Here is a 26,124-nt window from a genome sequence, read left to right on the forward strand (position 1 = left end):
TCTATCTTCTAAATGTTACCTCTTTTTATGTTCAGAGCTGATGATACCTTGTCCCCCCATTCCCAATTTACCTTTTACATATTTTGTATGTACTTATTCACATTCATCTTATCTTCTTTGAGAGAATGTAAGTTTCCCTAAGACAAAGACTCTCACTTTTGTCTTTGCATCCCAAATTTGTTGTGGCTCCATTACTAATTGATTACACCTCAGAAACTTTCTGTCTCTGTCTGCTCTGTCTCTGTTTCTGCCTGTCTCTCACATACAGTTCTTGAAAGTGGAGATATTTATTAAATACCTAGAATGAAGGGCCACATTACCTTAACAATTTTAGTTTAAAAAGCCAATATGTCAATCTACCAAAGTAACTTCTATGTGTGAGGAATTTGATTTTAATGTAGAATTCAAGAAAATAATACACATTAACATTTATATAAAAAATGGACATATATACATACTTAGGGTTATAGACTTAGAGATAGATGGTACCTTAGAGATCCATTAATTCCTATACCTTCATCTTACAGATAAGGAAACTAAAGTCCAGGAAAGTTGAAATTTTCATCTCATAAGGTCATACAAGTTTTAAGAGAAAGAGATGGGAATGAACTGCCATCCTCAGATTCCTCTGAACCATGCTCTTGCCTCCCTTGTCCCCAGTCAAGTGCTTGAAAAGGTTTCAAGGCTCTAAAACATATAGAAAAAAGTCTCCAGTGACAACATACACTTCGCCTCTAGCTACAGAGAAGAGGGAAGGATGCATCCATACTTGAATTCTTCCATTTTGCTTTCAAGATCACAACTTCTTTTCTATGACTAATTGTCACCTTTTAGCTCTTCTTGGAGGTTGAGCATAATTGGCTTTTTCATCATCTGTAACAGTCCTATGTGGTTCATTTGGAATATTACATAGGACCAGATGAGAATCTATCCTATTTCACTAAGAGAACCATCTCTCTGATCCAGAAATATTGTTTGAAATACTCTGACTGAAACCCTTATTATATTCTGAGCTTGTTTTCTTCTTACAAAGTAGGTGAAATTCATTTAGTGCAGTAATCACCCATACTAGCTATTTAGGAAATGAGATATCAACATGGAAAAGTATAAACAAGGCAAAATACTGTAGAAAAAAATACAATGCCATATCATTGAGCCATAAAGCTGTATAATGCATGATGCTGTTTTTAAAATTGCCAATACGTATTTGGTGGTGTTAATAGGAACATGCCTTAGCACTAATTAATTTTTTGCTGGTTGGCATCCATTTGACTGGAGACTGTTTTCTCCTCTCTAATTTTCTTCTCAGTATTTTAAAAGATGTATGAATTTTAAATGAATAAATGTGCATTGAGTAACTGTAATAAGCCAATCATTGCAATGGAGAAAATGTTAATCTAAATGCAAAAAAATAGGAAGTATGGAAATGAGGCACAAAAGTTGAGTTGCTAAACTGATATAACAAAAGGCCAAAAAGGAATTGTTTTTTAAATCCGAACAATAGGAGGAAATGACATTAGGAAAATGATATTAATAGACAAAAGGAATAATTTGGAAGTCTCTAAAAAACTTTATCCTAGAAACAGAATATGGGGAGAGAAGGAGGATCTTTTCCTCTGGAAAGGCACTAAACCTGTTTGGGTCTTAGTATCTGCCTATCTTGAAAAATATAGAATTGAACTGAGATGATTTATAAGATCTATTTCAATTCTAATATTCTATCATTTTTGAAATGGAATTCATTAATTGACCAAAGATATAATGAATAAAATGAGAAAGTCATAATAATTTATTGTGGAGGGGATAGCTAAGTGGCACAGTGAATAGAGTAGCAACCCTGAAGTCAGGAGGACCTGAGTTCAAATGTGATCTCAGACACTTTGACACTTCCTAGCTGTGTGATCCTGGACAAGTCACTTAACTCCTATTGCCTCAGCAAAAAATAAATAATAATAATAATAATTTATTGCGGATAATCTCAAATCATATAATCCAGTTTCAGGAGATATAGAGTGGTGAGAATAAACAAATCCTTAATAGGTGTGTCACTCTGTACAAGTCACTTAACACTGTTTACCTCAGTTTCTTCATCTGTAAAATGAGCTGGAAAAGAAAATGGCAAACCACTTCAGTATTTTTGGAAAATCCCAAAAAGAATTTAGGAAGAGGCAGACATAAATGAAATAAATGAACAACAGCAAAAATAAATAGATAGTTCTTTCTTGTTCTTCATGCAATCTTGGTTCCTCTTCCTTCTCCTGCCTGTTAAATTTGGATGACTGCCACAGATGTATCCTGTCTTTTTTTTTCTCTTTATATACTTCTCTCAGCAATTCTATCCTTTTGTATGGGTTTAGTCATCTTCTCTATGAAGATACTCTCAGACCTTCAAATCTATAGCTTTAGTACCCACTTCTTCCATAAGCATCACATCTTCATTTGCAACAGTTTGCTGGACACCTCTAACTGGACTTCAAATATGTCCAGCCCAGAACTAACATTTGAACCTATGGACTTCTTCTTTACTCCTCATTTTTGTCAGTAGCATCACCATCTCTCTCTTATTATCTAGACTCTATTCACTGTGACATCTAGATGCTCTAGATTAAATGGCAAATAGGATTAAGTGATTTACCTAGGGTCACACAGTTAATAAGTGTCTGAGGATGGATTTGAAATCAGATCTTCTGATTCTGGGTTTAGTACTCTATCTATTGCACCAGACAATGCCTTGTCTAAGGAACAGACAAGTTAAATGACTTGTGTAAGGGTCACTTGGAATCATTCTTTATTGTCATTGCTTATACCAAATCAGTGATCCAGTCCAATTTATTCTATTTCTACAATACTTTTAATGTCTATTCTATAGAGTCATAGAAGCTGGTAATCATTTGATCCTATCCACATCTGACCAGACATCCAACTCTATAATAATGTCTTTAGCAAATAATCATCATAGTCTCCACAGGATGAGGAGCTTCCTCCCTTCCAAGGAGGAACCTATTCTGGGTTGGGACAATTCCCATTGACACCACTCCATTTTAGAACCTCATTTTTAAGTCTCATTTTAAATAACTCTGTTGGTCTCATTTCACAGCCTCGCTCTTTTTAGCCAAACTAGATTGCTTCTCATTTCCTGAACTTGTCTTGTTCTGCTTCTCTGTGTGTTCAAGCTAATTATAATCCTATCTTGCACTCATCTCTTTACCTCTCCCAGTTTTGGTTACTGATAGACTTCTCCTTCAAAGAAGTCCAGTTCAGGTGTCATCTTTCCTGACCTCCCTAACAAGAAGTGATCTCTATCACTGTGAATCACTCATTTCATTTTGTTTGATTTTCATATATTTGATCATCTCCCCATCCCACCCCTTTTTTCCCCATTGAACTAGTAATTTCAATGATACTGGCAGCTTCTGGTGAGGAACTTGCAAGAGAAATGCAAGATAAGCATCTTCTTCATACTTTATCCTTCCAGAGATTTGCCTGAAGACTGAGAGCTTAAATGACTTGGACAATGTATCAGATGAACCGAATACTTCCTAGCTTTTTAAGCCACTCACTACTCAGTATAGTTCTCACTTCCTAATATTACTCTGTCATTTATGTATATTTCTCATTTTCTTAGTAGAGTGTATGCTCTTTCTGGCCTTGGATTATATGCTTTTTAAAATTGCACCCTCTGGATATAGGGCAAGGCATAGTAGGCAGTGGGGTCTTAATAGACATTTGACAATTGAACTGAAATGGATAGCATGTTTAGAAAGAGCCAAGTACTGCATTGTGACAGGGAAATAGAAAAGGAAGCTTTTCTTGGCTGTTGACTTGAGTGGGCATTTAGCTGGGAAAAGAGCAACAATTCACTTTAGTTCCTATAGAGCAAACTCCTGAAGGTATTCTACCAGTGGTAGAGGAGATCGGTACTAGGAGGATTATGACTTCATTTTTCATATTTTCAAATGCTAATGAATAAGCACTCATGACAAATCTTGTAGAATTTAGAGTGACGTGTTTTAATTTGAGAATTCTTTCTTTTTCTTTTCTCATTCTTTTTTCTTCCTTCTTTTTCTTCCTCCTCTCCTTTCTTTTTTCTTTATTCTTCCTTTCTTCTTCCTTCTCTTCCTTCCTTCCTTTTTCTTCCTTCCTTCTTTTTTCTCTCTCCTCTTTCTTTCTACATTTTTTTTGGTTCCTTCATCCTTTGTTCTTTCCTTCCTATTTTCCTTTGCTCCCTCCCTCCCTTCTTCTCTTTTGCTTTTTTCCTTTGCCTTTTAGCTTCACAATGGACTCCCTCGTGACAGCCAATACCAAGTTTTGCTTGGATCTTTTTCAAGAACTAAATAAAGGTGATGAACCGGCAAATATCTTCGTCTGTCCTCTGAGTATTTCAGTTGCCTTTGGCATGATCAGCCTAGGGGCTAAAGGCTCTACTGCAGATCAGATCAATGAAGTAAGTGCTTATTACCATGTTTTCATTATCTTTGTTCTCATTAAAAGCACTCAAAGTTATTCTCCAAGTGGCTAGGTGGAGCAGTGGATTAAACACTGGATATTATCAGGAAGACAGTTCAGTTTGGTCTCAGACACTTGGTAGCTGTGGGACCTTAACCTTTACCTACAATAGCACCTATCTCCCAGAGTTGTTATGTGGATCAAATGAGATAATATTTCCAAAGTGCTTAGCACAGTAACTTATATATAGGAAGTGTTTAATAAGTGCTTGTACCTTCTCCTGTCTGAATAAGGGCCCAGTGTAAGAACCTGAGTCCTTTATTCTGCCCAGGCACTGATCTTACTATCTCACATTCCTTCCTTCTGTACTTTAGTCATATTGCCTCTGCCTAAAATGCCTTTCCTTCTTCTCCTTTGATGTAAGTCCTTTAAACATAATTGTATTTCTACTTCTTCCACAAAGCCTTCTTCTTCAACCCTGCCAGGCTTTGGTCATCTGTCCTTTCTCTGATTTCCCATAAGATCAGTGATGATCTGTAATAATCATGTGGTAACCATGATATCCTGCTTGCCATTGCATATTATTTTTCTGTTTGTATATTTTTGTAGATTTTTAGAGATGTTTGGAATTGGAAAAAGCTTAGGCCAATCTTATCATTTACAGATGAGAAAACCTGTGGACAAGTCAAATACAAGGTCATAAAGATGGTTTGTAGATAAGCTGAGGCTAGAACTCTAAGTTTCTTACCTCCTAATCTAGTATTTTTTATATATAGTCTCTTCAGCTGTATAGTTACCTCCTTGAAGACAGCACCTCAGGATTAAATAATAATAATAATAATATGTCTCATTTGGGTAGTAATTATCCATCATTTCATTTGATACTCACAATAAGCCTTTGAGAAAAGTGCACAAGTATTATTAATTCCACTTAATAGATAAGGAAATTACATTCATGGAAGTTATAACTTCACAACTAGTAAGTGCCAGAGTGAATGCTTATACACAGAGCTTTTTTTTTTTTTTAAATTAGAAGAAGGGGTGAAAAGGAAGAATGGCATGAGAAAAGAGGATATTCACATTCATATATGTAAATAATGTTTATTGTGTTACAAGATGCCATATAGTCTTTGCAATAACTAAAAAGTTTAGGATTATATACACAGTTGTCACTCAATAGCCTTGTAGAGAGTCAAATAGATTAGACCAAATGAGATTCTACATGCAAATGTTGCTAAGAATAGTTGATTTGTAAGTCAGTCAGTCAAGGAATATTTATTAAGCATTCGCTGTGTTCTAGATATCATATTTTTTACTCACATGGGATTAAAAAAAAAAAAAACTACTAACTGGATCTCCATTCACTATCCCACAACACCTTCAGTTTCTTATTCTCATGATTTAATATTGATGATGGAATTGATTGATCAATCAAGAAACACTTATTAACCACTTATACAGTTCCTCCTTTAAGGGAGCTTATATTTGAATGGGAGCGGCAATATGAACATGTACAGACAAATACAAGAGCACATATAAAACAGATACGAGATCATCTTGGAGAGGAAGTCAGGCCTTTCTGGCTCTAGGGCCAGCATTCTAACCACTACACTATCCATCACCCTGCTGCCTTGATCTAAGAATGGTGCCTTTTAATAAGGTTCTAAATAACTGCTAACTGCAAAATATCACCATAGGAAACCCTCACTTACCTTGAAGCTTTTGAATTACAGAATGTTAAAAACTGGAACAATCTTGAAAGAACAAACTACTAGCTCAATGCTCTCATCTGACACATAAGAATACTAAAGCCTGGGGAGAGAGGAGGGAATAAAGGGGTTGTCATAACTGTCACAAGTGGCAGATAGGAGACAAGAATAATTCTCATGTCTTAATCTAGGGCTTCAAACCATGTTTCTTTTAGTTTTCTCTATCTTTTGACAGTATCTACTGTGGATGGCTTTTCTAAAAATTTAAAACCTGGGTTCAAGCTACATTTCTGTTAGTTACTGTGTATGACCTTTGGGGAAATCACTTAATCACTTGTGTTAATAGAGGTGGAGGATTCAGCATGAAGAAGATATTGGTGAGAGGACTGGAAACCATTTCTGATAAGGATAGATTTATATTTAATAATGGAGAAGGCTTAGAGTGGATATGATTGTATTCAAACATTTAAAGGGCCAATGGAGAAGGTAGATTTAGATTTGTTCTGCTTGGTTCTAGAGAGCAGAATAAGGAGCAATGTGGGAAATTATAGTGGCAGATTTGGATTTTTATTTAGGGAAATAGTTCCTAATAATTAGAACTACCCAGTGTGGATAGATTACCTCACAAAGTAGTAGATTTTACATTTCTGGAGGTCTTCATGGGAAGGTTGGATGACCAAGTGGAATGAATAAAGGATTGATAATATCCAAGTATGAGTTGGGATAGATTACCTCTGAAGTTTTTTTCAACTTTTAGATTATGTGAAATTTTATCTCTTCACTCATTTTATCTCTACTTATTCTTTTTTTAAAAAATAACTTTTTATTTACAAATATATGCAAAGGTAATTTTTCAGCATTGACAGTTGCAAATCCTTTTGTTCCAACTTTTTCCCTCTTCCCCCCACCCCTTCCTCCAGATGGCAGGTTAACCAATACATGTTAAATATGTTAAAGTATAAGTTAAATACAATATATTCTCTACTTATTCTTATAAGAATCCTGAAAATGGCATGTGGGAGTAGGTATGGGAGATGTAGGGAACTTTATAGATGATGGAATTGAGACTTCAAGAGGTTAAAAGATTTTCCTAAAGCATTGACTATTAAGGGATAGAGTCAGCATTAAGAAATGAAGACTTCTGGCTCTTGCCTTTTTTTTTTTTTTTTTTTTTTTTTAATTCCACACTCCTACTCTGCAGGTGCTACACTTCAATGAAGTTTCACAAAACAAAAGCAAAGAACCTAAAATTTCTTCAAAAGGAAAAAGTCAAGAAGACCAAGGGGACCAACAAAAGACATCAGAACCTTCAAATACACAGGTATCTATCTTCTAATAATAAACTGATTTCATTTCTTAATAAAGATTGTCATCTGGCTTGTTGGTTGGGTTTTCTTCAAAGATAAAAGCTCAAGACAGCATTAGGCTTCATGCATCTAAGAAAAAACATCAACCAACCAAACAAGAAACTGATATAAGGCTGGAGATTTCTCTGTGATTCCTCTCAGCTGCCAGTCCTTGCTTTAATCGATTTGGTTATTCCTCCACTTCCCCCTGAAATTGCATGAAGGATAGCTAATTGCTAGAAAGATGGGAATTACTATTCCACTCAGAGTTCTATGAGTAATATGAAGCTGTGACTTAGAAAAGGGCAGGCTCAAGGAAGTTTCCACAATGATTCTCACCCAATAAATGCAAAGAATTTTTTTGGGCTCTTTATCACAAATGTGGCTGCTGTAGTAAAGAAATTCTCTAGAGGCCATCTCACAGGTTGTTTTAGTAGGTTAGTTTAATAGGTTTCTGTCATGATCCTGAAATTCAGATAAGATTGTATGAAGTTTGGCAGATTTTTTTAGTGTTCCTTCTAAGGACAATACAGTAAGATGAAAGAATATGCCATTTAAAGAGCTCCCTTTATAGTATTCATTGTTACTTAAGTATTCTATATTACAATAAAAATTTTTAAATTACATAGAAATACTATTGTACTTGAATGAAATTAGTTGAATGATGATAAGTAGATGTCTGAAGAGACTGTGTCTTCAAGGGACAGTTTAATGACACTTGCTCCAATTTCATTATGTCTTATCAAGAATACGACATCCTTGAGTGATGGGTATAAAGATTCTGACTCTTACTTTGGGAACCTGCTCAAGAAGCTGGACAGGATAAAATGTGATTATACCCTGAGTATGGCCAACAGGCTGTATGGCGAGCAGGAATTTCCAATCTGTCCTGTAAGTAGAGCACAGCTAATAAGTAAGTTTTGAAATTCTTTCCCTTCTAGAGCAGTGTTTTATAATGCTCCTCTTGAGGATAATGTAATGGATGAACAAAATAACATGTTGGAGATGATGACTGGTAACCATTTGTGCCTGTGTTTCTCAATATTGCATCATGATTGTCTTTCTCACGCATTAGACTGCTCCTTGCTATTCTTGCTTTCTGTCTGTAGCTCTATCAGTGAGAATTGTGTGTTCCTCCTGCTAGTTCTTAGAAAGATACCATAAATGCTGCATAAATGTCCAATCATAGTTTGGATGAAGTCCACAACTAACTCAGCTGTCTCATTGAAACAGCTCCAATTTATGCTCTAGTAAGTCTCTGAGTATTTCTTCTGCTCATTATTCCATTTCTAACGGCCTAACTGTCTAGCATAAGCTGTGGTTCTATGGCCAACATGGTCCACTCTGAAGCCTTCCTGCACTGTGGAAGAAGGGGAAAGGCTTTGGTCAAGATGTCTGGGCATTATATATCTTGTCTACAGGGTGAAGATGGGCACCAGTATAGGAAGCAGAGATCAGTGACCAGAGATAACAATTCTTAGACATAATATATGATGTCTGCAAATAAAGGTCAAAGTCTGTAGCTGGGGTTGCCAGTGATAGAACTTCATCGGCTAGAGAAAGTAGGATGTTATGTATCTACAGATCTGAAGATGAAGCCAGGTAAAAAACATATCAGAAGGATCAACAAGGGAGAGGGTATGTGTGTAACAAGAGACAAAACTTGAGACTGAGGAGGTATAGTTGTGATTTTAAATCAGTAATGAACAAGGTATTCGGTTAGACCAGAAGCATTTCAATTTGCCATACTTACCATTCTGTTGTCACACCCAGTCTTGCTTTTACCATAGCAACTATCTTCCCTAGCAACAATGGATTCTAGGTAATGGTGGACCCACCAGGGTGCATTTGCTCCATGTCAACTTCTGGTGAGACATTCTAAACATAAAGAGAAACAATAGTGGTACAGCAGAAATGATACTAGAATTGGAATTAGGAAGACCCAGATTCAAATCCTACAACCAGATACTTACTAACTTTGTAAAGTCACTTAATTTCCCTGGGCCTTGTTTTTCTTCTGGAAAATGAGAAGATTGACTGAATCCTTATCCAACCATAACCATTCCAACAGTAGGAAGTATGCTTTTGCCATTTAGGAGTATCCCTAACCTTAGGAATCAAAATTAAATTTGTGCAATAGAATTGGGAAAAAATGACATTCCAAGATATTTCCTAATTTAGAGTAGAACCAAACTTCCATCTTACAAATAAAATGAGATTTGTATACTAGGTTTTGATTTTCCAGGAGTAATAATAATAAGAATAACATCAATGAGGATGATAATGATAATGATGATGTGGTTTATGTCACTTAAAAATATCTAGTTTGTATGTAGGCCATAAATTGAACATGGAATACTGGCTTGGAAAGGAATATACCATTCCCTAATTTTGCCCTAATTCATGACTATGTTAATTCAGTGCAATTGCTCAAATGGTACTGTCTGATTCAGACTGGGTATGAGTAGGAATGGGTAGACCCATTTTCTACCATATCCAATGACTATGGATATTTTGTGAGACTGATTTCCCTCTACTATTGAATTACTTATCTGGTGATTTAGTTAAATATATATAATTTTGTTGTAACATCTTCCACTTCTCTAATCTAATAGGCATATTCAGATAATGTGATGGAATTTTATCATACAACCATTGAAAGTGTGGATTTTCAAAAAGATACAGAAAAATCCAGACAACAAATTAATTTCTGGGTTGAATGTCAAACTCAAGGTAAGAATGTGAGAATCAATAGTATGAGTTGGAAAGCTAAAGATTTTTAGATTTGCATGTTTATCATGAGTTAGATCTAAAAGAGAATCTTAGTATCCATTTTATTGAAACCCTTTATTTTAAAGATGAAATAAATTAGGCCTGGTGAGAATAAATGATTGCTAAGTTACAAACAAAAATAAATAATAATACTAATAACAGTAATGACAATAAAAACTGACATCTAAATGGCATTTCATAATTTAAAAAGCCTTTTCCATAATTATCTCACTAATCCTCCCGACCACCTTATCAGGTTGGGGCTATCAGTGTCATCATTCTCATTTTACATGTGAAACTGATAAAATAGGTTAAGGGTTTTACATAGTATCATGGACCAAGTGTCAGAATTGGGATTCCAATCGAGTTGTTGGGGATTCAGAGTTCCTAAATCTCTTAAAACTGTCTTTCTGATCTTGCTGTTATTATTTAAATGTTGTTTTTCTGGTTTAGAAGCAATGCTTTGCTTGCTACATCATACTATTGGCAAAACTCCTATGAGAGTTTTGAAAAATTGCTTTCCTAGTACTAACGGGGTTGACAATGGAACCTAGATGTTTTTCTTTAACATCTTTATTTGTATAGTGAGGAAAACATCAACATGACACAGGAGAACACCAGCAAGAAATTCAGAATTTCTATTTCTATTACATATAAAGCAGCTGCCACACAGAGTTTAAATTCTGCAGAGATATGGGTTTGCCAAAACAAAACTAAAGCAATAAAGGCCAATTTTTCCTAATATTTTCTTTCAATATTTTATATTTTGTCCTGAGTGAAGAGGAATACATGAGAAAGCAGAGAAAGGTAAAGATTTAAATATAGTATGAATAGAATATTTTTATGAATTGAAACGAGAAACTGCATCAGTACACATAATCCTTTAAAAAACAACCCAGTGTTTGATTTTGAAGAGGCAACAGCACTGCTCATTAAAAATGGGACCTCTCCCTTTCTTGGCACAGTTTTTACTGTGATTAGATCACTTGTGGGTGGAATCGAAATGCTTTGAATTTTGACATATCTAAATTAAGAAGTCACTGGGCAGGATCTTCTAGGGATAAGACCTCGAAAAGTGTCCATTCAACTCCAATCACATTTAAATGTCACTTTTAAATACAGGTTCTAGGTTGTTCACCTATAGCCTAGAATACCAACCACATTTTCCTCAGGGTTAATTACTGTGATTTTGTGGGCCATGAACCAGTACCTATGAAGTTACATCTCACCCCTTGATCTTTTTTCCAACATTATTCCCCCTTTCATAATTATATATTCTTATGGTTATCTCTAATAAGCAGGTTACAGATTATCGTGGTTAGAAGGAATCTTAGAAGTAATTGGTCCCAACCCTCTCATTTTATAGATGAGCAAAATGTGCCCCAGAGTGCTAAAATGATTTGCCTAAAATCATTCTTAAATTCAGGTTTTCCTATTCCAAGATCAATACTCTTTCTACTTTTTCTATTATTATATTTTGAAATAAGCTATTGCCTTTGTAATATACTAATAATATGATTAAATTAGAGTAAGAAGCTTCACTCTGTTAAGATTAAGGCTGTTCTTAAGACTGTGGGGTGTTATATCTGAATTAATGCATCTATTTATTTTCTTTATTTTTCATTGAATGTTTATTTTCTCTTAAACCCCAAATTAAAAGGGAAAAGAAAGAAGAAAAACAAGACCCTTGTAACAAATAATTATGGTCAAACAAAACTGCCACATTGTTCCTGTCCAAAAATATATGTTTGATTCTGTATCCCAAGTTCATCATTTCTCTGTCAGGAAGTGGCTAACATGTTTCATGCATTGGTCCCCTGAAATCATGGCTGTTCATTGAGCTGGTCAGAATTTTTAAGTCTCTCAAAGCTGTCTTTCTGATGTTGTTATTATTATACAAATATTGTTTTTTAATTCTGCCCTCTGCATTGGATCCTAAAAGAAATCAAAATGATCTATAGAGCTAAATTCCAGTGCTATCTAGTTCTTCTGCCAGCTAGTTATATGATCTTGGGGAGGTTGCTGAAGCTTGTGGGCTTGCAGTGCCCTCATCAGTAAAACAAGTGAGTTGAACATGATTGATGATTATGCTTCCCAAATCTACCATTCTATGATTCTAAACCTCTCCCGCTAATGCTTAATACAGAAAACCAATTCCTTTGGTACAGGGCTGAGAATCCATGGCATTTCATGGGGAAAAGGTGAATAGTCCAAGTCTGCCACAAGCCAGACTGAACAGCTTTCTAACCACATTTGTATCCCAGGACTGAGAGAATCAATATGCTATCAAGTACTTTAATTGACCATCAGGCTTCTTGATGGGATTCCTAAGAATGAAGTTATTTATGCATGTTGTCTTTGAGTTATCTACAGACATTTTCTTAGCTGTTGCTATATAGCATTGCTGTAGAATCTGTATGGGATACAAGAATGTTTAAGGCATCCAGGGAACTTATAATCCAATTGGAGAGACAGGATGTATACATAATATGATGGGATTTCGACCTGGAAAAGACTACAGAGGACATGTACTCCACCTATTTATTTGGAACTGAAGAAACCAAGGCTCAGAAATGTTAAGAGATATGACAGAGGACTCACAAATAACAAGCACTAGATTCAAAATAGAAAGACAGATCCTTTAACTCCAAAGACAATACTCATTTGATGTGAACATGTTGCCTTTTTTAAATGAAAAGGTCAACAGCAATATAAGGGAGAGTATTCAAAGAGTCAATTAAATGGTCCATGTAATCATGGCTTCAGGGGAAAGATTATGTTTTATGAATTAAAATAATTTGGCATAGATAATGCTGAAAGAACTACAGACATGATTTCTAGACTATTGTTACTAATCTTTGACATATCAAGAATGACAGGAATCAGATGCTGCAAGACCAAAGAAAGAAAAATGTGGGGTCAAGCATAAGCTTGACTTCAAAACCTGGTAAAATTCTAGAACCTATACTATATTATTAAAAGTTAGTTGAAAATTGAGTGGAGTGGATGTCCATCAGTTGGGGAATAGCTGAATAAGTTATGATATATGAATATAATGGAATATTATTGTTCTATAAGAAATGATGAGCAGGCTGATTTCAGAAAAGCCTGGAAAGACTTGATGTGAACTGATGTTTAGAGAAGTGAGCAGAACCAAGAGAACATTGTATACAGTAACAACAAGATTATGGGATGATCAACTGTGATGGACTTGGCTCTTTTCAAAAATGTGGTGACTCAAGGCAATTCCAAAAGACTTGTGACGGAAAGAACCATCTGCATCTAGAGAGAAAACTATGGAGACTGAATGTGAATCAAAGCATAGTATTTTCACCTTTGTTTTTTGTTGTTTATTTGCTGTTTTTTTTTCTTCTTTTTCATGTTTTTTTTCCCATGTACAGCATGACAAATATGGAAATATATTTAGAAGAATTGCACATGTTTAATCTATATAGAATTGCTTATTGTCTTGAAGAAGGGGCAGGGAGGGAGAGAGGGAGAAAAATTTGGAACACAAAGTTTTACAAAGGTGAATGTTGAAAACTATCTTTGCATGTATTTGGAAAAATAAAATGCTATTAAAATAATAATAATTGAAAATAAGAGTAGAATTAGCAAGCATTTAGAAAAAGAAGAAGTGATCACAAAACAAAAAAAAAAAAACTCAAACAGTTTTTTCAAGAGCAAATTATGCCAGATGAATCTCATTTCTTTTTTTTTTTTTGGCAGTTACAAGATTGGTCAGTCATGGGCTATATTAGTTGACCTAAAATTCAGCAATACACTTTAAAAAAATCTTTTTTTACCATCCCTGTGAATGAAATGGAGAGATATGGATTAGATAACATTACAATTAAGTGAAATCAGATTATTGAATGTCAAGATCCAAAGAGTAGTTGATTAAAATGTCAGCTTCCAGTAGGATATTTAGTTTAGTGCCTCAGGGACCTATCTTTGAATCTTTATCATTCCATTTATATTTATTACTTTGTTACATATAATTTATTAGTTATATATTTATTAATCATATTTATATAGCATATATTAATATATAACATATGAGTTAAGTTCATCATATTATATTTATTATTTCCATAAGACTTATTTGTAGTGCTCTGGTTAGCTTTCTGGAGGTCTCAGAACCAGCTGTGGTTTCAACAGAATAATCACCACAACAATAGTCAGGAATAAAGTCCAAAATCTTTATTATCTCCTTCAGTCTCCCAGTCTTCATCAGCAGTCTCAGCCAATCATCTTGTCAGCAGTCTGCGGATCCAAATGTAATGTCCTGCTTTCTAGAGCCCCAAGTTGGGTTGACAAAATGTACTATTGCTTTCTAGAGCCTCCACACTGAGGTGATTAAAATATAGTGTTCAGATTGGCTCTCTGGAGGACCAAGTCCTGAGTTCTTGGTCTTTTGTGGTGAAGTGATAAAGCCAGGAAAGCCAGCAGGATGGTATCTGTCTTGAAGTTTCCCTCTGGCTGAGTTTGTCCCCATTTTATATGCTCTATTACAATGACATCATTACAGTATACTGAGTATAAACCAATCATTATATCACTAGGGAACCATTCTTTGTTGTAAGATTAAATCAATTATACTGAACTAGAGAACTCACATGCTAAACTAGATAACCATTGTCTTATCAATTCCACTGAGTTAACACCTTGTTTAAATCAATCATACTGAGCCTTAAGTGTATTTCTCCAAAGTTCCTGCCCTTTACACTTACTAGTGACGAATAGATAAAAACATAGGTAGCATGGTTATCAAATTTGCAGCATTGAGAGAAGAATTTGACACAAAACTAGGTGGGGAAGCTAACATATTAGATCAGAACCAGGACTCAAAACGTCTTAACAGGTTAGAAATTTGAGCTCAGTCTAATAAAATGAAACTTAATATGAATAAGTGCAATGTTCTATGCATGAATTCAAAAATAGAATGTTTTGGATGAGACTGGCATGGTGAGAAATTAGCTTATGTGAAAGAAATTGGAATGTTTCAGGTGACTTGCAATCAGTATGAATCAAGAGTTTTGATCCGGGGACCCCTCCCCGCCCAGACCCCAGCAAATACTATCCTGGGCCCCATGAAGAAAGCTATAGTGTTTAGAACAAGGAAGGTAATAACTGTACATCTACAGTGTTACATCACTATCTTATGATACATCACATCTTGTTATATCAGATCTTGAATGTTGTGTTCAGATCTGGATAACAACTTTAAGGAAAGAAATTGAGAAGTTATATCCAGAAACAGTCACCAGGATGCTAAAAGGACTGGAGAACTTGCCACAGGGGGATTAGTTCAAAGAAATGGGGATGTTTCAGCTAGAGAAGACTTTGAAGGGACATGCTATCTATTATAGATTTAAAGGGCTGTCATATGAAAGAGGGATTACACTTGTTCTATTTCTCCTAAGAAAACTGAACAAGTATTAGGTGTAAGCTTCAAAGAATATTAATAGAAGGAAAACTTCCTAACAATTAGAGCCAAAGCAGTGATTTGACTATAGCTATGGGCAGCTATGTGGTACAGTGGACAGAGAGACAGGCCTAAAGGGAGGAAGATTGACTTTCCTGAGTTCAAATATGTCCATAGACACTTACTAGCTGTATGACCTTAGGCAAATCACTTAACCTAGTTTGCCTCAGTTTTCTCATCTGCAAAATAAACTGGAGAAGGAAATGTCTTTGTCAAGAAAATCCCAAATGGGATTAAGAAGACTTGGACACTGTTGAAGCAACTGAACAACAACAAAATCTTACACTTAGAATGTGTTTTCGGACGTTTCCTTCAGGTAAAATCAAGGACCTCTTTGACAAAGACAACATTACTGATTCCACAGTCCTGGTGCTGGTGAATGCTGTCTACTATAAGGCCAAATGGGAAAAAAGTTTTGACCATGAAAAAACAGAAGATTCACCTTTTTGGGTAAACAAGGTAGTAACCTCTAAATACATGTTCCACTAAAGACACCAGTCATTAAAAAAAATTATTTTATTTTATTATTTTTGAGAATATTATTAAATAGATACAGCACAGAGTGATGGATAAAAAGTCTACTTCAAAACCAGGAAAAAGCAATCAGGTTTTACCTCTTGTACAGACTAGTGGTGTGACCCTGGTCATGTCATTTAACTTCTTAGTATTCTGGGTCAAAGATATTAAACTTATAACTAGGGAATGCAAGTGGGACCAGAAGCAGATTTAAATGTAATTGGGAAATGTTGGGGGCAGGGAGGGAGGAAATTGCAAAATAGATAATGTTAATTTGTAGCTTTCTAAGTCAATAAACAGTCAAGGAATCCATTTTTATTTGAAGTTGACACTCCTTCCCCAGGTAATTTTCTAAAAATGTAAATTGTAAAGATAGTGTTAACCTGCTCTGAGAAAGAAAAATTCCTTATCTGGGAGTTTTCACAGTCAATAAAATCACCGATTCTGTTCCAATCCCTCTTTGCCCAAAGCAGCCTGAATGTCTGTGAAAAAAGGTAATAGTTTTCCCTTAACCTTTCTTGCCTTTATTGATAGAATGAACAGAAAAGTGTGAAGATGATGAGACAGCAGAGTACATTTAAAATTGGTTATATTGAAGAATTAAAGACTCAGATTCTTGAGATGAACTATATCAAGGGGAAACTCAGCATGTTTGTGCTGCTTCCTGAGGACTTCACTGGAATGGAAGAGGTAAATTATTATTTTTTATTTCTCTGTTGGGAACTACCTAAACCAATGAAATCTTAAGTGAACAAATTAACTAAATGTAGATTCTGATAAACAAGGAAGTTTCAGAGATGGAACAATTAAAATAATAAATAGTCTTGTGTCCATGGCATAAGAGAGAGTACTTGAAACTGGGGGTCTTACCCTGGAGAAAAGAAGACTCAGGGAGGGACATCATGGTAGATGTATTCAAGAATGTGAAAGACTGTCATGTGGAAAAGGATTAAATTTGTTTTTGGCTCTAAAGGGAAGAACCAGTAGTAATGAGTGGGAATTGCAAAGAAACTAAATTAGCTTAATATAAAGAAAAACTAATGAACAATTAGAATTATAAAAGTGGAATGGAATGATTCCTTGTAGGTCTTGAAGCAGAGATGGGATAACCACTTATCAGGGACATTGCAATGGGCACACATCAGATTAAAAGGTCCCAGAGGTACCTTCTTGAACGAGATGAGATGAGATGAGGTCTTTCAAGACAGTTGTGAAATTCAAGTAAGGCTTCGTCTACTTCAGAGTTTGAGTAGGCCTGAAGGACTTTGAAAATTGAGTCAAGGGCATACTTAAATCCCCTTCCTGCTATCCTCCCATGACATCATTTTCTCCCTCTTTCAGTCAAATATGGGCAACTGTGTACTTATTGGTCAAGTTCAATTTCTTGGATAGTTCCCGAATTTTAGAATGTAAGATCCTCAGCCAATGAGGATAAGGGTCAGTAGTGGGAGGGTGTATTTGCGTTAAGGATTAAAAGTGGCAACCCTGCCTCAGAAGTGCTTCCTCCCTTTGATTGTCTGCTCGATGGATGGGATGCCCTTCTTAGGAGAATGTATAATAAACTTTGCTTTGCTTCCAGAGATCTCTCCAGCTTTTTTTATTAAATGGTGACCCCTCATCATTTCTGAACCACACATTCTTACTCCAAAATTCTGTGATTTTGTGGATTGCACATTTAGAAAAGACTCTTGATGACTTTACTTCTGAAGTCCAATTGTACTTCAGCTATCAGAAACACTTATCAAATCATCCATCAATTAATTAAACAGATATTTATTTATTCTTAAATATCTATCCAACAAATTCTTGCATGAATAAGGAACTATTCAAACTAAATGGATTTTTCTTTTTCTCTTCTCTTCATAATCAAAGGGAAAATTTATACCTTCTCAAATCTTACCTCTTTTTATTAAAAATCAAGGGAAGGTGGACAAAGAGTATGGAAAGGGCCTAGAACTTTTTCTCAGAGAAGTATGCTTCAGTTTCAGCATTAGACTTTCCAGACTCCTCTGTCTGGGGTATATGAGGTATAGGGAGCTGCTTGGAATCCTGGGGATAGATTATTCAAAAAATTAAACTCCAAAGAGATAGTTAAAGGATCAGATTGTATGTCACTCTTCCATTTGAGGACAGAAGTGTTTAAGATAGCTTTTTAAATCAGTAAGGAACTAACCTGGAAGAATTTGAAATCAGAAATGCTAGGGAAAAACTCTTGTAGTGTTCAGCAGCTATGGATAGTGAGTTAATTTTTGGAAAGAAATTTCTCATTACTAACACTAGTTATTTATTTATTTTTTTATCTTTATAGCTTGAAAAGAATATGACTCATGAAAAAATAACAGAATGGACTAGTCCTACTATTATGTGCGAAGAAAATGTAGACATCTCCTTTCCTCAGTTCACAATGGAAAGTAACTTGGATCTCAATGCTATTCTCCAAAAAATGGGGATCACAGATGTCTTTGAGGAAGGCAAATGTGATCTTAGAGGAATTTCTTCAAGCCCTAATCTGTATTTGTCAAAAGCTGTCCACAAGACATTTCTAGAGGTTAATGAGGATGGTACCCAGGCAGCAGCTGCCACAGGAACTGTGGTCACTACAAAGTCTGCATCACCTTATGTGGCATTTAATGCCAATCACCCATTTTTATTTTTCATCAGAGAAAACAAAACAAACACCATCCTTTTCTATGGCAAAGTCTACTCTCCTTGAAAATGGATCTATTTTCCTCTGCTTTATGGAGTACCAAGAAAATGGTATAACATGGGTGTTAGGGACCAGAATTAGAATTTGTCAGTAATTTGTCCAATTCATTAGCTCCAACCCCCAGCTATTAACCAATGTCATTTCCGGTTTCTCTTCTGGGGGTTCATGAAACACGATAGCCAATAAATTTGTCTCTTTCTTGACAGTTCACCTGCTAGCTTCTAGGTCCACTTATCTTCATTGACTTCCCCACTCCAAGATTTCCACATTAACAAAGTTCAGAAAAATGTTTATTTTCTTTCTTATTTTGTTTTTCGGTGTAACTAATGAAACAAGTGAATGTACTCAGAAAAGGAATAGGTTCTATTAGATAACAATTTAAGAAAAACAGAAGTTTTGGAATTATAGTTAAATAAAAATGCTTTCCCTAAGTCACTGTGTCAGACACTATGCTAATTCCATTTAATATCCATTTAAGAGTCTACTACCTGAAGTACTCCAGTCCAGACAAACCCTAGTGGGAAAACAAAACTAGATATATCTAGATTAACATTTACTAAAAGTTGAAAATCAGATTAGATTTATCCTCTCCTTAGTGAATAGGAATATGTTAAATATGCATTCTTTTCAGAGACAAGGAAGATGACATTTCTCAGGATCTGAGTCCTAGCAAAATCATGTTTTGTCCACTATAAATGCTGAGAAATAAAACTCACATTTATAGGGAGGGGGAATTAGTTAACCTTTCTTATGTCTTCCTTGATAACATATCATCTGTATTGATTTAAAAATGTTCTTTTAAAGAAAGATGCTTTGCTAATTAAAATGTCCAAATCATGTTGCCAAGTAATAAAAAAAAAAATTTTTATTGAACAAAACAATAAAGATGTGAAGTATAATCCACATAAGGTTTGACTGTTATTTAAATGGTTAATGTAGAAAGGAATGAAATAAACATTTATTAAGTGTCTATGTACTTAGAATTATGATAAGTTCTTTACAAATATTAATCTAATTTAATCCTCATAATAAATTTGGGAGATAGGCGCTATTATGACCCCTATTTAGTGCTGAGGAAATTGGGGCATAGATTAAGTGACTTGCCCAGAATCAAACATCGAGATATAAAAGAAGGATATTAAAAATTCTGGTTTGTGGAATTACTGAATTCAATTCATGGTGTCCCAGAGAAGCTGTGATGGCTGTTGTTATATTGATGGAGAGAGCCATCTGCATCCAGAGAGAGGACTGTGGTCATTGAGTGTGGATCCCAATATAGTATTTTCACTTTTGTTGTTGTTTGTTTGTATTTTGTTTTCTCATTTTTTTCCCCTTTTTGATTTGATTTTTCTTGCGCAGCATGATTATTATGGAAGTATGTATAGAGGAATTGCACAAGTTTAAGATATATTAGATTACTTGCTATCTAGAGGAGAGGGTGGAAGAAAAAAGAAAAAAATTGGGACTATGCATATGTTTTGAAAAAACTTAAAAAGTTGTTAAATTGTCAAAGATTCAAAGAAAGATTTCTTTTTTTTTTTTTTCTTGGTCCCAGATTTCCTCATCTCTTTTTTTATATATTTTTTTATTTAATAATAACTTTATATTGACAGAATCCATGCCAGGATAATTTTTTTACAACATTATCCCTTGCACTCGTTTCTGTTCCGATTTTTCCCCTCCCTTCCTCCCTCCACCCCCTCCCCTAGATGGCAAGCAGTCCTATATATGTTAAATATGTTGCAGTATATCCTAGATACAATATATGTATGCAGAATCGAACAGTTCAAAGAAAAATTTCAAATGAGAATATTCATTTATACGTAATGGGAAAAAATATAGACTTTCTGACTGATATCAAGAAAAATAAATGGAGTCTCTCCTTGTGGATCATTATCACATTTTCTCTCCAAAGTAGTCTTCTGTTGTCTAGCTCAAATAGCTACAATTCCTAGGAATGGTGGCAGGATAGACACTAGGTCATTGTTTGGGTTCTGATGACTCAGAGTTAGTGTAAATAGTTTCTATTTCATCCAAAAACCTTGAGGGTCTTTCTTTCCCAGACTGATCTTCCTCCTCCTCTTTTTTTTTTTTTTTGACGAGGTAAAAGAGACCATTCTTTGCCTCATTTCTTACCTTATCTTAGTCATTGAATGGGTATTGCCTCAGACAAACAGATCTAGGAAAGACTTTAGCTTAAGAAGGCCAAGGTGTTCCACTGCATTCAGCTCTTCTCCAGTTTTCTGGATTTTTCTGGACTGAAGGAGAGAGTGAGACTGGAAACTTTGCATAGCACTGCCTCACTTAAATCCAATTCATTTGCAAGTCATGACCTTGCCTTCCTGATGTTTTCAAGAACAACGTACTACTGGAATCGGGAGGTGGAGTAAGGCAAACAGGCATTTTTAAACTTCCTGCTAGGTACTAAGCACTTTGCTAAGCATTTTACAAAAATCTATTTTGTCCTTCACAATACTGTGAGATGAATGTTATTCCTTTACAATTTAGGAAACTGAGGTGGACAGTATTTTGATGACTTGCATAGGGTCTGACACATAGAAGTGCCCGAGGCTGGATTACGAATTCAAATTTCTCCCTGCTCTGAGCCACTTTGCTGCCTCAGACTTCATACAGCTATGAATTCCAAGCTCTTAGTTTGCTCGCTTCTGTATCTTCTCTAGTTTATTAATATCCTTCCTAAACATGCTGTCAAAACTGAATATAATGCTCTGGGTATGGGGTCTGGCCAGAATAAATAAAAGTGCATCACGTAACGTGGACTTAATGCAAGCGTTCTTCATACTGAACTTGTAGTCCACTAAAAGCCTCAGATTTTTTTTTTTTTTTGGGGGGGGGGGGGGAGAGCTGCCATTATCTGTAAATGAGTTTTTAAATATAAAGATTTTTCACTTATGTGGCTCCATTAAATTTCATCTTTTAAACCGACCCAATTCATTTATAGCTTTTTGGACCTTTATTGTTAAAGTTTTGCTTAATTTGTGGACAAGGGGCAGTGGTAGGCTGGACTTGGGAATCCGGGCGATCTCGATTTGAATTTTATCTTCAAAATCTGTGTGATCCTGCGCAAGTCACTTAACCCCTCACAGTTTGCCTGTCGCAGAACGAGGCGACTCCTTAGCCCGACACCAGGATGCCAATCATAAGCTGATTATTAGCTGCTGGCAGTGTCTATCATTGATAAAACCGCAGCGGGCCCTTCGAGCACAGTCCCTCCCCCTTAGGGAATCTGCACTGGCAGCCTCTTTGCAAGGCGGCCCAGAGCCAGTTAAAGCTGGGCTCTGCGTGGGGCCGTTCAGCTCATTCCGCATCCTCTCCTCCCACTCCTTGCGCGCTCTGCGACAGCAGCCCGGGAGCTCGCGCATTAGGCAGCACAGCACGAGACCCAGTCAGCTGCAGCCCGGGAACTCGCGCTCCAGCGCAGCAACGGAGGCTCTCAGCGGCAGCCCAGGAGTTCGCGCTCCCGTACAGCAACAGAAGCCCACAGCTGCGGCCCAGGAGCTAGCGCACCAGACAGCGAGAGCCGCTCCCCTCATTCTACTCGTCACAAAGTAGGCGGAAGGAACGCTCGGTAAAAGGACAGTTATCACTAACCTCGCGAGAGTCTGGCGCAGGCCGGGGGGACTGAGCAGGCGCTATGGCTGCTGCGGCGGCAGCGACGGTTGGGAACGGAGCCGTCACCCCAGCGATCGGCGGCTTCTTCGCGGGCTCCTATCGCCCCTTTGAGCCCCAGGCGTTGGGGCTGAGCCCGAACTGGCGCCTGACGAGCTTCTCCGAGATGAAAGGATGAGGCTGCAAGGTCCCCCAGGAGGCGCTGCTCACGCTCCTGGCGGGACTGAAGCGGCTGGAGGAGCGGCCCCCGCGGGCCCTCGGCCCAGGCCTCGCCTTTGGGGACAGCTCCTCGGAAGAGTCTTCGGAGCAGACCTCCCAGGACTCCGGGGCGAATGCTGGCTTCCTGCACCGCACGGCGGGCGCCAACTCCGCCTCCCCCATCCTCGGCATAGGAATGGACTCCTGTGTGATCCCTCTGAGACACGGCGGGCTCTCGCTTGTGCAGACCACGGACTTCTTTTACCCCCTGGTTGACGACCCCTACATGATGGGACGGATTGCCTGTGCCAATGTGCTAAGTGATCTTTATGCCATGGGCATTACCGAATGTGATAATATGCTGATGTTACTCAGTGTCAGCCAAAAGATGAATGAGGATGAACGAGAAAAAATTATGCCTCTTATGATCAAAGGTTTTAGGGATGCTGCTGAGGAAGGAGGCACATCAGTGACAGGTGGACAGACGGTGGTAAACCCCTGGATCATAATTGGAGGTGTTGCTACTGTGGTCTGCCAACCTACCGAGTTTATCATGCCGGATAATGCAGTTCCTGGGGATGTGCTGGTGTTGACCAAACCTTTAGGAACTCAAGTGGCGGTCAATGCCCACCAGTGGCTGGATATGCCAGAGAGGTGGAATAAAATAAGATTGGTGGTAACCAGAGAAGAAGTCGAATTAGCTTATCAAGAAGCCATGTTTAGTATGGCCATGCTGAATAGAACTGCAGCTGGATTAATGCACACTTATAATGCTCATGCTGCCACTGATGTCACTGGCTTTGGAATCTTGGGACATGCTCAGAACCTTGCAAAGCAGCAAAGAAGTCAAGTATCCTTTGTTATTCATAACCTTCCAATCATCGCCAAAATGGCCGCTATTAGTAAGGCCAGTGGGCGCTTTGGTCTTCTCCAGGGAACATCTGCAGAAACCTCTGGAGGTTTACTGATTTGTCTACCCCGAGAGCATGCAGCTCGTTTCTGTGCTGAGCTTAGATCCCCTAAATATGGAGAGGGTCACCAAGCATGGATTATTGGCATTGTGGAAAAAGGTAACCAGACAGCCCGCATCATCGACAGGCCAGGGATTATTGAAGTCGCACCACGTGGAACTACTGTACCTCTTCATCCCAGTAATTCCCATTCTACCCTTGAGTCTAGTTCATGAGATGGCAAAGCAGCATTTATTTGGACCTTAAAGACTTTTGGACACAATCATGGATCGTTTTAAAGGACTACTTAGTATTTTGAGGAAGGGGGAATTTCCAAAGAAACTTATTTGAATGGTAAAGTTGCCCAGTTTGGGTGACTTTGATTAATGAGCCAGTTAAGGAAAACAGCTGCTTTTGTGCTTAATTCAATGTCATAAATTATATTTTAGAATGTTTTCTACTCTCTGGATGGGTTTGGCATTCTCTTCTGTAGGAGAGAAGCAGTATAACTTTATTTCCCCTTCCAGCAGCAAGATGAAGCTGTTAAAAGTTTGAGGATTTTTTCTTAAACTATGTGATTAGAGAGATTGCTTGGTTGATTATATTCATACATAGGAAATTATAGATTATTTATTGAAGGTGAAGGACACATTGAAAAGAACTTAGATCATAAACAAATAAGCCTAGAACAAAAACTTTCAAACTTGTAATAATAGGATGGTATTATCTGGAATTATTTATTGGACTTTTTTTTTTTTTTCTGAAGTGTTGGCTCTTCCCCACCCTGGCCAAGAAGTGAGCAGCTTGTCCAGAGATTGGGAAGTAATGACTTGAAGCCATTCTGCTAACCTTGCCTTGTCTCTATTTATGATGCTTCTCCCATAAAACCCAGTTAAGGATTGGAAGAAGCTGAGCAAAACCTCAGAGCCTAGGCCTTGGTGTCACTAAAATGTATAATTTCAAATTGTCAATTCCTGGTCACTCAACTAATAAAAGTTAATTTTCAGATCTCAATAAACAATTGAAAAAAAATTAAATTTAGATAAACTGTATCCTTAGCATTCCTTTTATCAGTGTAGCAAAATTATCAAAAAAAGGAAAATGGATAGTTTGGCATGAACTGTTCTTGATGATGCCATGTTGGTTTCCTATAAGCACTACAGCCTTTTCCAGATATTCATCAATGTCTTGTTTTTTAATACATTGTTATTTTGATAAGTATCAAAGTTAATCTCTCTGGCCTATATAGTTCCCTTTGTTTAAAATCAGTATATTACCCTTCTCCAAGACTGGGGTACTTCTGTCTGTTTTGGAAAAAATTCTAAACATGAGATCTGATTTCAAGTCTTTCCTCTAATACTAGTTATGTGATCATGGGCAACTCACGTATTTTCTCTGAACTTGTTTCCCCATCCCTGAAATATGTTTGTTTTTACTTCACAGGGTTGTTATGAGGTGCAAATTAAATGATGCATGTGAAGTGCTTTGCAGATCTTAAAAGATAGATAAATATCAACTATAATTATTTCAAATATTACTGACAGGGGTTTAGCAATCATATACTCCAAGTTTTTTAAGTGAAATACCCTGGAAAGTAATTCATGTGGGCCTAGTCACTTGAATTTATGCAGTCATGAGTTCCCAATATATTCTGGCTTATCCTTATGCTTCTGTTATCTGTTAACTACTTTTGTTCTCTCTTTTCCAGTCCAAAGACTATTCCATTTGGAAGAGAAATAAAGAATTGAGTAATTTTGTTGTGGATCGAATGAGATAATCTATGTAAAGCGCTTTTTGTAAACCTTAAAGTGCTATGTATTTATTATTGTTATTGCTTGTCTTTGTAGTTTTATTCATTCTAGGCAGTGGTACTATCCCATCTTTTATCCTTCTCTTTTTATCAATATAAGCTAAATACATCTTTTTTTTTTTTTGTCTTTATATTCCTGACTTAGTCTTAGCTTATTCTGAAATCTATTGCTTTTTTTTAAACACTGTTTTTATAGTACCATTTAATGCTTTTTAAATTTGCCCTCAATTACCTAGCCTTTTAAAAATTATAGAGTTGATTAATGAGTTACTTGTGTATCTGAGACTTTTTAAACTAAGTCTCCTTTTCCTTCCTTGAATTGCTTTTCATATCTTCAGAATTTCATCTTTGAGAGCTTTCTATCCCTCCTGGGCTGACATTTTTGCACAATTTTACTCTTTCTCTGAACTTTGAAATCTGTTTATCACCTATCTTAGAGAGCATGGTAGTTTTTCATAACTTTAAGATGGAATAGTTACTTTTCTAGATTGCTATTTCTACTAGCCAATTTCTCTTTGTTACTGTGAATCAGTTCTAGAATATAGCTCACTT

General features: G+C 36.5%; 2 protein-coding genes across 2 annotated transcripts; both read left to right on the forward strand.

The window, feature by feature from the left end:
* Window positions 1-3,460: 3,460 nt before the first annotated feature.
* On the forward strand, window positions 3,461-19,883 carry SERPINB12 (serpin family B member 12). The gene is made up of 7 exons (XM_051969918.1): window positions 3,461-4,444; window positions 7,357-7,476; window positions 8,249-8,392; window positions 10,117-10,234; window positions 16,078-16,220; window positions 16,812-16,967; window positions 18,586-19,883. The coding sequence occupies exons 1-7, from the start codon at window positions 3,977-3,979 to the stop codon at window positions 18,988-18,990; spliced, it is 1,554 nt and encodes a 517-aa protein (XP_051825878.1). The 5' UTR covers window positions 3,461-3,976; the 3' UTR covers window positions 18,991-19,883.
* A 2,677-nt stretch (window positions 19,884-22,560) lies between these two features.
* Window positions 22,561-25,593, forward strand: LOC127543683 (selenide, water dikinase 2-like). Its single transcript, XM_051969916.1, has one exon. It carries the CDS (start codon window positions 22,640-22,642, stop codon window positions 23,996-23,998), a length of 1,359 nt encoding a protein of 452 aa, XP_051825876.1. The 5' UTR covers window positions 22,561-22,639; the 3' UTR covers window positions 23,999-25,593.
* Window positions 25,594-26,124: the final 531 nt, after the last annotated feature.

Source organism: Antechinus flavipes, chromosome 1, assembly GCF_016432865.1.
Source record: "Antechinus flavipes isolate AdamAnt ecotype Samford, QLD, Australia chromosome 1, AdamAnt_v2, whole genome shotgun sequence".
Lineage (NCBI taxonomy): Eukaryota > Metazoa > Chordata > Mammalia > Dasyuromorphia > Dasyuridae > Antechinus > Antechinus flavipes.